The following is a 17,325-nucleotide window of genomic DNA, read 5'->3' as shown; positions in this document are numbered from 1 at the left end:
TAAAACTTGACAGTCTAAGTTCAGCTACCATGAGATATTTGAGTACGTTACCACTCCTCGCCGGTTTTTGTGTTGCTTTGTCCTGCAAGGACCTTACGCGGCGTCCCACGTGGTCTCTTGCTTTATCTTGTGGCATCCCACATGATTCTGGCGGGGCGGTGCGTCACTCAATCCAGGATTCCTGATAGGCTCTTTTCTTAGTTACGAAGTTAGCAGGACACTGCGATTTAACTTTTTCGCTTTGTATCGTTCTTCTCGATGAATAATTTCGATATTCAATAGTTGTATTGATGTTCCTCACTGTACCAAACGCGTTTTCGGGACGAATTCTTGTCCCTTCCTCAGTGGTTAATAGTTTAACACTGAACACCTTATACATCCTACTTGCTTATAGCACTGATTATATCCAGCTTACTTATAGCACTGCACCCAGCCTGCATTTAGCACATATTACATCCAGCCTACTTGCAGCACCTAAGTGTATCCAGCTTGCATCTAGCACTTTAGTATATCCAGCTTGCATCTAGCACTTTAGTATATCCAGTTTGCATACAGCACTATAGTGTATCCAGCTTGCAATTAGTACTTTAGTGTATCCAGCTTGCACTAGCACTTTAGTGTATCTAGCTTGCACTAGCACTTTAGTGTATCCAGCTTGCAAACAGCACTTTTATATTTTAGCTGACACACAGTTTATTTATTGTACCCAGCCTATATCTAGCACTTCTGTGCATTCAGCTCATATAGCACTTTAGTGTATTAAGCCTGCATACAGCACTTTAGTTCTTGGAACCTACACCAAGACAGTACTTCAAACCGGATATACACGACAGTCTCCTCTCTATCCTTGTGTACTCAGCCATTGTATATAACACTATATGTACCCAGCTATAGTAGTATATGAACGTATTTATTTATATTTTTGGTATAAAAACAATTTGATAGACTGGTTGAATGGTTTTATAGTTGATATCAAGGTGTTATGTACAGCCTGAATGCATATTCAGCCTGTACATAACACCTTGATATCAACTATAAAACCATTCAACCAGTCTATCAAATTGTTTTTATACAAAAAATATAAATAAATACGTTTTTAAACCTAATAACCTACTTCAATATATACCAGATGAGAGTGTGCCATCACAACTATATTTTTCCAAAACCTATAAACCTATAAATCTGTTATGCTCCTGGGAGTAGGCCAGTCTACTATTGCTTTAATCCTGCTAGAGTCCATGTGTAGACCATGAGGTGAAATTATATAGCCAAGGAATTGGATCTGTTTGGTGAAATTCACATTTTTAAATCTTGGTGTAAAGTTGATTCTTTCTTAGACGTTCCAAAATGAGTCTCACACATGTCTCTGATGTTCTTCCATAGAGTTGGAGAAGATCAAGATATCATCCAAATAGATGACTACGAACTGGTCCAGAAGATCTCTGAAGATATCATTGACGAGATGTTGAAAAAAGTGGCCGGGGCATTGGAAAGAACAAAAGGCATAACAAGATATTCGAAATGTCCGTAACGTGACCTAAAAGCCTTCTTCCATTCATCTCCAGATCTTATACGGACCAGGTTATAGGCGCCTTGCAGGTCTAACTTGGTAAAAATTTTTGCATGTCGCTCTCTCTCCAAAAGGTTTTTGATTGTAATTTTGTTAAGTTCTCAGTAATCAATGCAAGGTCTTAGAGAACCGTCCTTTTTCTTAACAAAGAATATAGGAACCCCCCCTGGTGAGGAAGATGCGTGGATAAACCCCTTAGCCTGATTTTCTTCTATGAGGACTTTTAGTTTAGGGCCTGCCAAAGGGTAGATGTTTCCAAAAGGCATAGATGCACCAGGAAGCAATTCTATAGGACAACCGTAGGGTCGGTGTCGGGGGAGCTTGTCTGCATTTTGTTTATCGCAAACATCTGCAAATTCCTTATATACAGAGGGTAACTCTATTACCTTATTATCTTGAGCGGGATTTTCTGAACCTTGTTCAGACTGAGCTGTCTAAAGAACATCGTCCACTGGGAAGCTTATTTCTTTGGTTTCCCAGTTGATATCAGGGTTCTGTGCTTGCAACTAGTGTAGGCCTAGAATAACAAGGAAATGTGGGGAAGAGATCAATAGAAATAGAGGTTCCGTTTCTTGATCCACTGGCCCTGAGTTGAGTGGAGATCCATCTACGGTCTCAATTACCACGGGTGAGGTTTTTTTTTGGAAATTTAACCCCATGCCTTTGAGCAAAAGAAAGGTCCATAAAACTGCCGCTAGCCCCGGAGTCCACCATAGCAGATGTGGATATCCACTGAGAGTTATTCAAGAACGTGAAGGGAAGGAAGCAATGGGAGTCTTTATTCTCTTTCTTAATATGAGGGGCCACCGATGAAATAGAATGGATGATTGCTTTCTCAGATAATTCTGTTTCCGAAGCAATTGATTCTCCATCTGAAAAGTCAGGATCTGTAATAGCTGCAGGATCTGAAAGCACAGGCTGCATAGACTTTCCCGCAGCCTGTGCTTTCTTCGTTCAATGCTTTCATGTCTTAGTATGGAATCTACTTGCATAGGCTCACTTCCTGATTCTTTGTAAATCTTTCCTTGGGGTTCCTTGTGTAGCTGGCCAGCTAAGACCTGTCCTAGGTTGCTAATATAGCTTATATGTTTATATAGCTAAACCTGCCAGTAACCTTAATACAGTTCCTATGTTTGTGTGTTAAAGACAAAAGCAGAGTTATTTACAGTGACTTCATGTTTGGATGTCATATAACTGTTATATATATTGTGTTCACAGAAGCAGAAAAGATAATATGCCTTTAAGATTCATTATATGGATGTGAGGTAAGCTCAATGACACAGCACAAACAACAGAAAGCATAGAGTTAAACTGTTGTTGCTGGGCAGGAGTCTAGACCAGTGGTGCCCAACCATTTTTCGTCTGAGGGCTGCACTAGACTTGGTATAAATTTCGCGGGCCGGAACCAGGTAGCTTTGCCAGAAAGGAATGCAAATGCTGTGAGGGGGAACGTGTGAGCATTACTACTGTGAAGAGGGCACATATCTGGCATAACCACTGTGAGGGGGCACATATCTGGGCATAACTACTGTGAGGGGGCACATATAAGGTTATAACTACTGTGAGGAGGGCACATATCAGGGCATAACTACTGTGAAGAGGGCACATATCAGGGCATAACTACTGTGAGGGGTCACGAGTGAGCATTACTACTACGAGTGAGCATAACTACTGTGAGGGGGCACATATCAGGGTATAACTACTGTGAGGAGGGCATAACTACTGTGAGGGGTCACGAGTGAGCATTACTACTACGAGTGAGCATAACTACTGTGAGGGGGCACATATCAGGGTATAACTACTGTGAGGAGGGCACATATCAGGGCATAACTACTGTGAGAGGGCACATATCAGGGCATAACTACTGTGAGGGGGCACATATCTTGGCATAACTACTGTGAGGGGGCATGTGTGAGCATTATGTCTGTGAAGAGGGCACATATCCTAGCATTATTACTGTGAGGGGGCACATATCTGGGCATAACTACTGTGAGGGGGCACATATCAGGATATAACTACTGTGAGGAGGGCACATATCAGGGCATAACTACTGTGAAGAGGGCACATATCAGGGCATAACTACTGTGAGGGGGCACGAGTGAGCATTACTACTGTGAAGAGGGCACATATCTGGGCATAACTACAGTGAGGGGGCACATATCTGGGCATAACTACTTTGAGGGGGCACATATCAGGGTATAACTACTGTGAGGAGGGCACATATCAGGGCATAACTACTGTGAAGAGGGCACATATCTGGGCATAACTACTGCGAGGGGGCACATATCTGGGCATAACTACTGTGAGGGGGCACATATCTGGCCATAACTACTGTGAGGGGGCATGTGTGAGCATTACGTCTGTGAAGAGGGCACATATCTTGGCATTATTACTGTGAGGGGGCACATATCTGGGCATAACTACTGTGAGGGGGCATGTGTGAGCATTACTACTGTGAAGAGGGCACATATCTTGGCATTATTACTGTGAGGGGGCATGTGATGTATACATGTGTGTAATGTATGTAGTGCAGTATGTGATGATCACACACTGCACTACATACATTACACACATGTATACATCACATACTGCGCTGTCACCTTCTTCTGCAGGTCTACCTTGATGTCTGGTCTTTAGGCTTCAGTCAGATCCTCCACCGCCATGCTTGCGCCGTGTGCCCGACACCACCAGGAGCTGGCCTCTCCTCCTTTCATCTCCCGCCGGCTTCTCCTACAGCAGGGCACTCTATCGCTCCAGTGCCCGCCCAATCTTACCAATCAGGGGCATAGCTAGAAATGACTGGACCCCATAGCAAAAAATTTCATGGGCCCCCCCTCCCGGATCTCCCACCCCCACATACCTATCGGACCTCCCACCCCTTCCAGAACTCCCACCCAAACACCCCTCCAGGACCTCCCACCCCAAAATCCCCACCCCCCCCTAGATCCCCCCGTAAGTATCATTCACAGATCCCCCTGTAAGTGTCATCCACAGATCCCCCCGTAAGTGTCATCCACAGATCCCCCCGTAAGTGTCATCCACAGATCCCCCCGTAAGTGTCATCCACAGATCCCCCCGTAAGTGTCATCCACAGATCCCCCCGTAAGTGTCATCCACAGATCCCCCCGTAAGTGTCATCCACAGATCCCCCCGTAAGTGTCATCCACAGATCCCACCGTCAGTGTCATCCAAAGATCCCCCCGTCGGTGTCATCCACAGATCCCCCCGTCAGTGTCATCCACAGATCCCCCCGTCAGTGTCATCCACAGATCCCCCTCAGTGTCATCCAGATTCCCCCTTAGTGTCATCCACAGATCCCCCCCCTCAGTGTCATCCACAGATATCCCCCCTCAGTGTCATCCACAGATATCCCCCTCGGTGTCATCCACAGATATCCCCCTCAGTGTCATCCACAGATATCCCCCTCAGTGTCATCCACAGATCTCCTCCCCACCCAGAGCCGCTTCCTAGCTAATTTATTCACTGTACTTGCCTCTGTATAATTGAAGAGAAGCGCCGTAATCTCGCACAGGCGCACTGGCAGAGGCCAGGAAGACGGTGCATGCCCACTTCGATGCCTCTGCCAGTGCGCCTGTGCGAGATTGCGGCGCTCCTCTTCAATTTCACAGAGGCAAGTGCAGTAAATAAATTAGCTAGGAGGCGGCGCTGGGCTGGGATATTGCGGGCACAGGCAGCATCGCTTTGCTGCTTGTACCGTTCGCAGTGCGCCCTGCGCTGATAAAGTCCTGTTACTGCGCAGGCCGCATGACACGGCTTCGAGGGCCGCATTTGGGGTGCAGGCCGTAGGTTGTACATCACTAGTCTAGACCAATCACAGCTAGCCTCACACAGCCCAGGAGTTTTGACCAATTACAGCCAGCCTCACACACAGCTTGTGTAGGAAATTTCCCTAGCAGGAACTGCTAGAAATTATTATTCACCAGAGAGAGAAGCTGAACAGACATTCACTCCACTAAGAGCTGTGTTTTATGGAAGCAGAGAGGCAAAAATAGGTATTTAAAACAGTTATATAATGTTCCTACTGTTATAGTGATTAGTACTGTGTACTGAACCAGTTATATGTGTGTTTACTTACAGTTCCACCAATTGCAACCATACAAACGAACTACTGAGCCATACAATCATACAGTCCAAACAAATTGCATACAACCATACCAGATAATATTTAACCAATCTGCAAATAGTTACTGCTAACTGCATACTGCAAATTGCGACCAAATTCAGCAAGTGAACTATTAGTTAGACCACAGATATACCTCTCAGAGAGATAATAAAGTGCTTAAATAACTTAAAGTGAGGGTATAGATACTCAAGAAAGATATATATCCACCATTTTATGTTGATTGACAAGATTGAACAGTTGAACCACCATCTTATGCATACCACCATTTTGTGATATCTTTTTAACACGCGTTATGTACATGGACTATCTGATGCAGAGGCGGCAGTGTTATATATGAAGAAAAGTTGAAGTTAATAAAGAAGTTAGAGGAATTACAGAGTAATAGACAGTCTGGTTAGACTAAAAGTCAGAGACATCAAAATTCTTCTAATGCCACAGCGCAAAAAGCACTTTATACTGCTGCGTCTGCCACACCTTGGAAATGAAGACAGGAAAAGAGGAGGACTGCTTAATATAATAATTTAAGGTAGCCCATTTCTCTTGTTGTCGTTCAGACAGTCAGGTATCGATTTGAATGCAATGGTTAATAAAAGCATCAAAACCTAAAAGATCCTCCGCAGGGGCAAGTTCATCTTTTCATGCGTTGCATAGTCTTTTTCTTAAAAAAAGACATTTTCGCTGCGTCGTTCTAATCGGTGTCGACAGCCCACCTCTTGAACTCCATTGCATACTCTGTGACAGGGCTTTTGTCCTGGCGGAAAGCTAGTAATGCTGCTTTAGCTGTAGCACCTCGATTGGGATTGTCAAACATTTGACTCATTGCATCGATAAGGTCCTCTAAGTGATTTAGCCGGGCGTCTTGAGTCTCAATCAACTAGCCTAGGCAAAGGCTTTATGTGTCAGCAGCATAATAATACATAAGGCTGGGTTCACACCTGAGCATTTTACAGCGCGTTCCTACGCGCTGTAAAACGCTCAACAGGCAAGAACCAATGCTTCCCTATGGGCATGGTTCTCACCTGAGCGTTTTACAGCGCGTACGAACGCGCTGTAAAACGCCCTACGCCCCAAGAAGTACAGGAGCTTCTTTGGGGCGTAGTGTCGCGCGTTCCCGTACATAGACTTCCGGGAACGTGCGACAATGGGCGTTTGCATACTTCCTGAGCCGCGTATGTGAGACGCCCAGAGAATCGCGCATACAGAGCGCTCAGGTCAGTACGCTCAGGTCTGAACCGTCTGTAAGACTTTAGATCTATCAGTAGGAAACTGAGTTGAATTCGCATCAAAGTATAGCCTACATTGATTGAGGAATCCCCGGAATTTGTCACGGTCTCCGCCAAATCTGAATGGTGACAACTTAGGGGTCATTGCAGGCACTGTAGCGGGTGGTACAGAAACTCGATTCTCCAAGTGGACTATCCGGTCAGATAATGTCTGCACGGTACCACGTACAGTAGCTGTTGAATCGCTTGTCCATAAATTTGGATGTTGTGGGAAGTCTGTCCTGTCTTATTTATTTTTTAAAGTCTGCATCTCGGTGCACATATTAGCCATAGCAGTCTGCAGTTGCTTAATGCGAAGTTCTGAACTCCCAGTCCCAGCAGACTCCATTTTAGGCTTGAGTATTCTGTCACGATACTAGTGGAATACTACTGGAATCCAATGGCAGGGACAAGGCCTGTACACAGGAGGCACCGGAGTCTTGAACAGGAGGTAGCAGGAATGCAGATGAAGGCAGGGATCCAGACGAGAGGTCAGGGGGAAACCCAGTGAGCGGACGGCAGGTGTCCAGGATTAGCAGGGTAAACCGCAAGGAGAAGGAACAAACCAGAGAGCAAGTTCCAGGCGAGAGTACTGCACAAGCAGGAGCTAAAACACAATACTCAAGCAATGAGTAACAGGCTTGAGAGATTTATATATGAAACAGGAAGTAAGATGGCACCCAGCTGAGACACAATCCACCATCTTAACTAAGGGAAAACTTAAGGGCAAGACAGTCTGAACTAAACAGACATAACAGGATGATTCCTGACACTGTGTCTCTTCTGTGCTTGGATGCACTCCTGGTTTTGGCGTAGAAATACGGATGAAAAATTCTGACCCAATACTGACCGTGTGAACGTGACTTTTTCTGTGAGTTTAAAGGAAACCTGTCATCAACTTAATGCTGCCTATACTAATGGCAGAATAAAGTAGAGACAGGTGAGTTGATTTCAGCGGTCTGTCATTTATAAGTTAAAAGGAAGTGGTTGCACCAACATCACAATCATTGCAGACTGGGCCTGGAGAAGAGTCACGGCCACCTGAGAAGAGTCCTGGTTATTCATGAATCCCTGCTCTCCTGCCCACCTGCTGATGACTGACAGTCTTCTACCTAGTTTTCTCCCTTTCTCTCTAGGAGAGAACTGACAATCATCAGCAGATGGGTGAGAGAGCAGGAGACTCTGTATAACCAGGACTCTTCTCAGGTAGATTTGACTCTTTTCCAGGCCTGGGCTGCAATGATTATGATGCTGGTTCTCAGCAACCACTTACTTTTAGCTCATGAGTGACACACCGCTGAAATCAGCATTTCTGTCACAATTTATGCTGCCCTCAGTGAGGTTAGCATAAAGTTGATGACAGGTTCCCTTTAATATTGATGATTTACCCTTTAGGAGAGGTCAACAATATCAGATCGGTGGGGGTCCGACTCCTGGCACCCCAGCCAAAACGCAGCCTCTTCAAACAGCTGATTGGCGGGGGTGTCTGGAGTCAGACCCCCACCAGTCAGAATATCATGATCTATCTTGAGGATAGGCCATCAAAAGAGTTTCAGGGAAACACCATCAATAGTGTTTCAGAAAAAATTTGATTCGCCACAAAGCCGAATTTTCTTGTGCTTTGTGGTAGTGAATCGATTTTCCCTGAAATAGTTAACATGGACCGTGCGAGATTTTGCTCCAGATCTTCAATGGATGAGGTAAGTATGATGCAATTTTTTTATTTTTTTAAATGTACACTGTAATATTGCTATAAGATGCCACAATAAGTTATGAATGCAGCATCTGAGAAGTTCAATGATGGGGGTGGGGGGGGTCAGAGCAATCACCGCTCTCTGTCATTGCACCCACCACTTACAAAGAAATGTGCTTCATGACGAAGTTATTCATCACAAAGTGTTTTTTTTTGTAAAATTCGGCAAAGCAGCTGAATAAAATTTTTGAATACTTCGCTCAACCCTAGTCATCAACATGAAACTCCTGGAAAACCCCATTAACAGTTTATGAACAGCTGCTTAGTATTAAAGAAACAATTTCAGCATGAAAAATGAGCAATAATACAATATGAAAATTCATCTTCATACATAAATGATGTGCTTGTTTGACTCCCGGTCATCATTCCATACAAATAGGTCAACGAGGACTCTTTTGTTGAATCTGTTGTTCAAAAGGGATATTTTTTCTTCCAAACTCCAATTGGACTCTATCAAAAGAAAAAATACAGTTAAAAACACAAAAATCAAGGAAAAAAAAAAACAATTGAAAAAGCAAAAAACCCAAAATATTTCAGAAAAAGGTTTTAGAGCTTTGCAGATTTTACCTAAGGCATTTAAAAATCACTTGTGTGATGTTTTCATTGCCTGGCCCTGTCAATTAAAGTGCAGAGAGTGCTGCAGCTGCAGAGAGAGCTGAGCCGCTAGGAGTAAAACCCCAATTTCTCCTATTTGCTCCCAAAGGCTCATTTGCATATATTAAAACTTCATTTTTCTCAGCAATGCGGACACATATGAACATGGGGCCAACACAGATGCCTTCAGCTGCCAAGTGCACATGTAACATGTCAGCCGGTTTCATAGGTACAAATCTGCCGACAGATGTCCTTTAATGCCTACTAGTTGAGAGGAAATAGAGATTGTCCTAGATGTAAAAGAAATGGGGAAGATTATTATAAATTATTGTTATAATGTGCTGTGCAGCCAATTACAGTATGGTAAAACTGCTTGCTTTTTATCGTGAGTTACCACAGTTTTGTAATGTTTTTTGCTGCTCATTTTTACAGGTGATACCTGTCAAAAATTTATTTCGGATGTAGGCTCACAAACTGAGCCCACTCCATACGCAGTGGGTGCTAGCTGTGTAAAGGAGCTGACAAATGGCAGCAGTGAGTGGAATTGGAGATGACTCGAATTCTGTTGTTTAAACCCTCAGATACTGTGGTCATGGCATCTGAGGGGGTTAGACAGAGGGAGAGGGTTCCCCTTGTCCACCGATCGGAACCCCCAAGGCAGAATCATGAGGTTATAATTGGTTACTAACTACAAATTGGCGTGGTATTAAAAAGCAGGAAGCGCTCAACCCCATATGCAGTGGTGCATCTATACCGGAGGGCAGATCCTGCACTTGTGGTCCGCTGCTAATGGCAATCCCCAGCAAAAATGCATACAATGGAGGATGCCTGCAGCGGACCACAAGTACCACAATGGACATCCTACACAGGATAGCAAATGTGTGGATGTGATAAACAGTATATATAATATAACAAAAACAAAGACAGGTGCACTTTTTAATACCACGCCAATTTGTAGTTTGTATTTAGAATTTTTTGGAGGTATAGAAACTCTTAGTCTGAATGTGCCTTTATTTCCATCCACAGGCAGCATTCTGGTGCACATGTGAGGCCCGGGCTATATCAGCCAGTCTTGGGTGGGGCTCAGAGCTCTCTGCCTCCTCCCATTGTATGCATGGTCACATGCTGGAGGTTACTGGGAGATTGCTTTGAGTCGGACCTTGTGCTCCTGTAATTCGCCCACTGGCTCCTGGTAGTGCCCATACGGCCCAGGTAGGTTTAGCGTTAGGTCCCGAGCTACTTGAGAAACCTTGGCGCGGTGCTCGGGCTCAGACATGTCCTCACGTAGGACATGTTGGCTAATCTCTCAATTTTAACACCAGTTTGAGGGCTTAGTAAAACCGCAGAGTGCACCTGTCTTTGTTTTTGTTATATTATATATTATTGGTTACTCCCTGGCCTGCCATAGTAAGTTTCCCATTGCAGGGCTGAATAAGAAGCCTGTAAAAATCCCATAGTATTGTATTGCAGTCTATGGTACAAGTGATCAGACTGTTGTATGTTCAATTGACCTAAGAGGACTAAAAATTACATTAAAAAAATGCTTTTGAAAATATCTAAAATATTTAAAATCATTTCACAATGTTACATATAAAAATAAATCAACAGAAATAATAATTAGTTGATTGGAAAAATATTTTGAATCTGTGGTGAATGCCGTAATGTAAAAAAATAAAATTACCAATTGGATGTTTTTTGGCCCCCATTTCCCCAAATAATTGGACAAAAAAGGATCTAAAGGTGATATGTACCCCAAAATTATACAATAAATAATGCAGCTTGCCCAGTAAAAGCAAGCCTCCATACAGCTCTGTAAACAGACATATAAAAAAGTTTTTGCTATAAGAACAAGGCAAAGAAATGATGATGCAAAGAAATCTTTTTAAAGGTTTTTTTAAGTAGTAACATTTTACAAATTAGATCGATCAATTTGGTATTGCCATAATCATACTTACCAGCAGAATAAGACCATCATGACATTTTCAGTGCATATTGAACAACGTAAAAACAAAACCCAAAAACAATCACGGCAGAATTTATTTTTAAAGAAAGATTTTTTCCCTGTTTTCCAATACAGATATGGTAAATGAAATAATACAAAAATAAGCCCTTATATGACTATGTGAATGAAAAGATTTTTTCTTTCTTAGCTTGCAATCATTTAAAGACATGGCTGTTGTAGCAATTACTTGCATTCCCCAAGTGATACCAATTCTGGAGCATCTATTCTTATGAGTCTATATTGTCCCATTCTTCTCTTATTTCTATTAGAAGTTTATGAATGAATTGCCAGCAGCTTGCAGGAAAGGTACAGATGGGTTTTACCAGTTGGGGGTGTGTCCCTGCACAGTCTGACACTGGCAGCACTGATTGGACAGAGTCAGACACCATCTATTGGTAACACCCAGCAGTACCTTTACTGCAGACTGCTGGCAATTTATTTGTAAACTTCTAGCAGGAATGATACAGGTATGGCACAAAATAAAGTAATAAGAATTGTTATTATATGGGGAATGCAAGTAGTTATTAAGACAGAGATGTCAGGAAGAGGGGATGGGTCCAATTTAATGACAAATGAGATCATAATGGAGAATATGAATGTGTTAGGTAGGTATGGAGGTGAACATATGCTGTATGAAATTATAATAATATTAATATTACTCTTATATAAAAATGTTTTGCTCCAGTTGACGACTGGGGTGGATGCATGCCTTTGTGTGTTTTTTTTTTTGGGGTGGGTGGGGGACTCCTTATTCTGATTATAATTATTGATTATTATAATTATTCATATGCAGGCAACAAAAACGTTCAAATGTAAAAAAAATATATACTTTTTTTTTTTTAAACAAATTATTTCATAAGTAGATAAAATTACTACTCCAACAGTGTTGCTCAACATTGGGTTTTTCATAGCATGAAACAGAATGTAAATCATCAGCAGAATAAGGTAGTCAAGTTGTGTTTTTAATTTAATGAGATTCAAAGCCCTCGTGATACATTGGTCTGGACTCTGAAGACCTAGCCTTTACTTTGGCTTCAGCCTCTTTTACTTTTGATAAATAGCATATGTGTGAGGTTGTTGTTGTTTGGAAGGAGCGATGTCTTAAGCGTTACCTTTGGTGAGGTTCCAATCTGTATAAGCCACTGGCCATTCTCCAACCAGAGTTAAAAGATCTAAAAGAGGTAATGAGTCTCTCTGCTCAATCAGACCTAGATGTAAAGACACACCAATCAGCATGGAAACAATATACTTTGACATCATCTCAATGTGTTGTAAGATCCCTCAGAGATAAAGAAAATCAATGCATTGCCAAAAGTACAACAGTCTATCAGTGTTGGTGGACAAATCCCAAAATAAACTGAGTGAACGGTCTACTGTGCTATCCTTAAATTCTTTGTTTTGTTGTAGACTAAAGATCAGTGTCGAACATGCACACAGCAAACTCAATATGTTTTACTTTCCATATGGCTCCAGACACATAGGGGTAGATGTATCAAACTATTGTAAAGAAAAGCTAGCCTTAGTTGCCCATAGCAACCAATCGGATTCCACCTTTTATTTTTCAGAGCTCTTTTGGAAAATGAAAGGAAAGGAATCTTATTGGTTGCTATGGGCAACTAAGCCAGTTCTACTTTACACCAGTTTGATAAATTTCCCTCATAATATATACTGTTGAAGACCTAACCAAAACCAATGTCTATAGATCCCCAAGGATCTACTCAATAACTACATCCAAAGTCCAGGGAATTCTATGATCACCTTATAAGGATAGAAAATGACCATCTCAATTTTCCGGTATGTTCTTTGACACTGAGCTTTTGTAAAAAAAAAAAAATAATAATGTTTTTGTATCTTGCACAACAGTTAAACTCATATATGAGTATGCTGTAGCTCTGGAGTATGATACAGGATGTAGCAGAGGACCAGTACAAGATAAATAAGTAATGTATGTACATTGTGACTCCACCAGCAGAATAGTGAGGAGTATCTCCAGCAGTATCTCTGGAGTATAATACAGAATATGTTTTTTTTTAACTTAACTTAAAAAATGCAGTCCTTTTGCAATTACACTGAAACTATGTTAATAATTTAAAACTGGTAATGACTGCAACTGTATAGTGAACCCTTATGGCCCATCTGTGTTGTGTTACCATCTACAGTGGATGGAATGCTGCCTGATCCTTTGTAACTAGAGATATGCAAATTTTTTAAAAATTTGATTCGCCAGTTCGGTTCGATCCGAATAAATTCACGTCTAATTACGTTCCTGGCTGCTGAGAGCCTTTATAGTGGTGTAGAACACTGTGCCTTGCAGTAACATGCATAGGGAGTCTGCTTTGGTAGTGAAATAATAATGTGAGTCCGTATGACATGCAGATGACAGGCGTCGCTCTTAGAATTACTGCACACTTCACTTATTTGGGCAGTCACGGGGCCAAAACTGAACAAATAACTCAAGTTTAAACTTAGCCTTACAGGTCGATGTTAGTGTCAAGAAGAAACGCACTCCTTTTACACCGTCGTCAGCTAATTCCACATAGACGTCTACAGAACCGGTTCTATAAAACACTTATACAAGTAGAGCCCCCGACAGAGTGGAGAGGCTGTCAGCAGTAAGTTTGTGTTTACGTCACTGATTAATTTTCCCCACTCTCTGATCCGTCAGAACAATTACCCATAAAAAACGGATCCTGTCTGTGGAGCATACGCCTTCACTTGGTCAGCATTTGCTCAATAATCCATCAGTATTGCTAAAGGCAAAATAAACCGGAGTGGATCTAAAACAGAGATGACACGTGAATGGAATATTTGCATGTCTTCTGTGTTTTCTCACCCACTCCTGCTTTTGGCTACCAAATCATAAGCCAATACTGATGGGACCATACAGGCCTTAAAGCTTCTACACAGACAGGATCCATTGTGCGTCTCATTTTTCCTTACTTCTGACAGATCTGAAGTGTCAAATAAATTATGATGTCAGCCATGCCGAAAGTCCAAATAGTGGACCAATCATGAAGTGGGAAGGGTGGGAACAGCATAAGAAGTCCACAGAGTGGATCTATGACAGGGTCTGGAGGTGGCAGCAGCATGGGGAGACCACAGAGTGGCCCAATGACAGTCTGAAGGTGGCGGCAGCATCAGGAGGCCACAGAGTGGCACAATGACAGAGTCTGGAGGTGACAGCAGCATGAGGAGACAACAGAGCGGCACAATGACAGAGTCTGGAGGTGGAAGCAGCATGAGGAGACCACAGAGCGGCACAATGACAGAGTCTGTAGGTGGCGGCAGCATCAGGAGGCCACAGAATAGCAAGGTGACATACTGTGGAGGTGGGTGGCAATGCCAGTACCTGCTGAAGATGGTTGGTGAAAGAAGGAGCACTTGGCATCAGATGTGTGGCATCAGGCGGGTAACAGCATCAGAATAGTAGCTGAGGCAGGTAGCCAGAAGAAACCTGTCTCTTTTGGCAAATTGTTGGTGTGGCACCATGGATGATCTAGTCTGATGCATCAGGCATTGGTGTGTGGAAATCCTGGCTGATCCACGCCTGATTCATCTTGATGCAGTGTCCCACTATGTGCTATATGTGGGCACTTTAAACTCTTGCTAAATGTCATATCAAATGTATTGTGGTATCATGCTGTAATTCCCTTTAACAGGCTTACAGTGTCATTTACCTTTATTTGCCCCTAGGTGGTGCTTGCACCACTTTTATATATATATATATATATATATATATATATCTGTGGGGGGTGTAAAGTCAGTGTGTCCGATGCTAATGAAGAGATGAGGAAGTTAATGGCGGTTGAAAGTAGTATTTCCAACGATATCATTCTAAAAAGATTTTAACGCATATAAGTGCAGCGCTTAATGCAGAATAGAAGATTTTTTGTCCACCGAAATAATTTAAAAAAGATTTTACCGCATATAAGTGCAGCGCTTAATGCAGAATAGAAGATTTTTTTGTCCACCGAAATAATTCTGAAAAGATTTTACCGCATATAAGTGCAGCGCTTAATGCTGAATACAAGATTTTAGTTATTTATTTAATGCACTTATATAGCGCTACTACATTCCGCACCGCTTTACAGACATTAGTATCCAACTGTCCCCAATGGGGCTCACAATCTAAGGTCCCTATCAGTATTTTACCGCATATAACTGCCATGCTGAACATCTTTTTCTTTTTCTGCTGATATACACCACTAAAGGCTTTACCACATATGACTGGAACAGTGAACGCCAAGTATATTTTTATTTTTCCATGTATATACCACACTAAAGGCTTTTCAACAGAGGGTTATAGGCTGTCAGCTTTAAAAAAAACAACGGGGCCTGAGGCGGAGTGATCTGAAGTGAACTGGACGTAGTGGAGGAAGTAGGTCCGCGCTGGAAGAGCGAGATGCAGTCCTCGTGCTGTTTCTGTGCTGCAGAGAAGTTCCCATAGTGTCAAGTAAGCAATAGATGCGGGCTGGTGTGAATTAGTTTGCATTTTTGTGCAGGGTTAGTGCATAGTGTATTCTCCTGTATTGGTGCGCCGCTCTTATGGACGTCGTCACGTAAGCACGCAGTGTGTGAAACGTAAATACAAAATTTCACCATGACGTAATTCGGTCCATACCGCAAAAATGACTTTCCCACATAAAACTGCAGCGCTGAATTTTTCTACTCAAATACGCCACTAAAGGCTTTACCACATATAACTGCAACAGTGAATGCTGAATATATTATAATTTTAATTTTTCTACTGATATATGTCAATAAAGGTTTTTCAAGATATAAGTGCTGCAGCGAATGGCGAATGTATATTTCTTTTTCTACTGATATACGTCACTAAAGGTTTTTTAAGATATAAGTGCAGGAATGAATAGCGAATGAATTTTTCTTGTAGTACTGAAATACGCCCCTATATGCTTTCACCAGAAATAACTGCAGAAGTGACCTGAGAATATATTTTTCTTGTTGGACTGAAATTGGCCACTATATGCTTTGACCAGAAAAATAATTAAAGAGTGAAGTGCGTATATATATTTCTTGCAGTACTGAAATGCACCCCTATATGCTTTCACCAGAAATAACTGCAGCAGTGAACTGAGAATATATATTACTTGTTGCACTGAAATTTGTCACTATACGCTTTGACCAGAAAAAAATTTAAGAGTGAAGTGCGTATATATATTTTTTGTTGCACTGAAATACGCCCCTATACGCTTTCACCAGAAATAACTGCAACAGTGCAGTGCATATATATTTATCTTTTTTTACTGAAATAAGCCCCTATACGCTTTCACCAGAAAAAACTGCAACAGTGCAGTGCGTATATATTTATCTTTTTTTACTGAATTACGGCCCTATATGCTTTCACCAGAAATAACTGCAGAAGTGAAATGCCTATATATTTTTCTTGTAGTACTGAATAAGATACTAAGATATAAGCCTCTAAGGCAGTGATGGGCAAACTATGGCCCGCGGGCCGTATCCGGCCCGCAGAGCTGTCCGGAGGCAGCAGGAGTGGAGATGAGCGCTTCCATTGTGGGAGCGCTCATCTCCATATTCATTTGTATCGCCGTCCTCAGGAGCAGGGGAGCGGCGTCTTCCTTGCCCATTCCTCTGATAGACTACAGGCCTACTGTCTGTGTAGCCTATCAGAGGCCGGTGCAGGCGGCACGATGACGTCATCGTGCTGCCTGAGCCATACAGAGCGGGACACAGGCCGGAAGAGACCTGCATCGTATCACTGACAGCAGCATAAGGTAAATATATGTGTTTATTGTTTTTATTATTTATAGTATACTGTGGCAAGAAGGGGGGCCCTTTATTCTGGTACAATATGGATCGGTACTATGGAGAAGAGGGGAAGCACTATGGGGGCCACTATGGAGAAGAGAGGAAGCACTATGGGGGCCCTATATACTGCCAAAATATGGGGAAGCACTATGGAGAAGAGGGGAAAGCACTATGGGGGCCACTATGGAGAAGAGGGGAAGATTTATGGGGGCC

At 42.4% G+C, this 17,325-nt stretch overlaps 1 protein-coding gene across 1 annotated transcript in view; it reads right to left on the bottom strand.

Moving 5' to 3' along the window:
• The window catches only part of MMEL1 (membrane metalloendopeptidase like 1), a 184,108-nt gene that overhangs the window by 67,279 nt on the left and 99,504 nt on the right, over window positions 1-17,325 (bottom strand). The window contains exons 6-7 of the mRNA XM_040430054.1: window positions 12,438-12,533; window positions 9,061-9,179 (exon numbers count right to left, since the gene is read on the bottom strand). Of these exons, the coding sequence (XP_040285988.1) occupies window positions 9,061-9,179; window positions 12,438-12,533 (215 nt within the window). The remainder of the gene's footprint in view (window positions 1-9,060; window positions 9,180-12,437; window positions 12,534-17,325) is intronic.

This window comes from Bufo bufo, chromosome 1, assembly GCF_905171765.1.
Source record: "Bufo bufo chromosome 1, aBufBuf1.1, whole genome shotgun sequence".
Lineage (NCBI taxonomy): Eukaryota > Metazoa > Chordata > Amphibia > Anura > Bufonidae > Bufo > Bufo bufo.
This window is presented reverse-complemented; position numbering and strand designations above follow the sequence as displayed.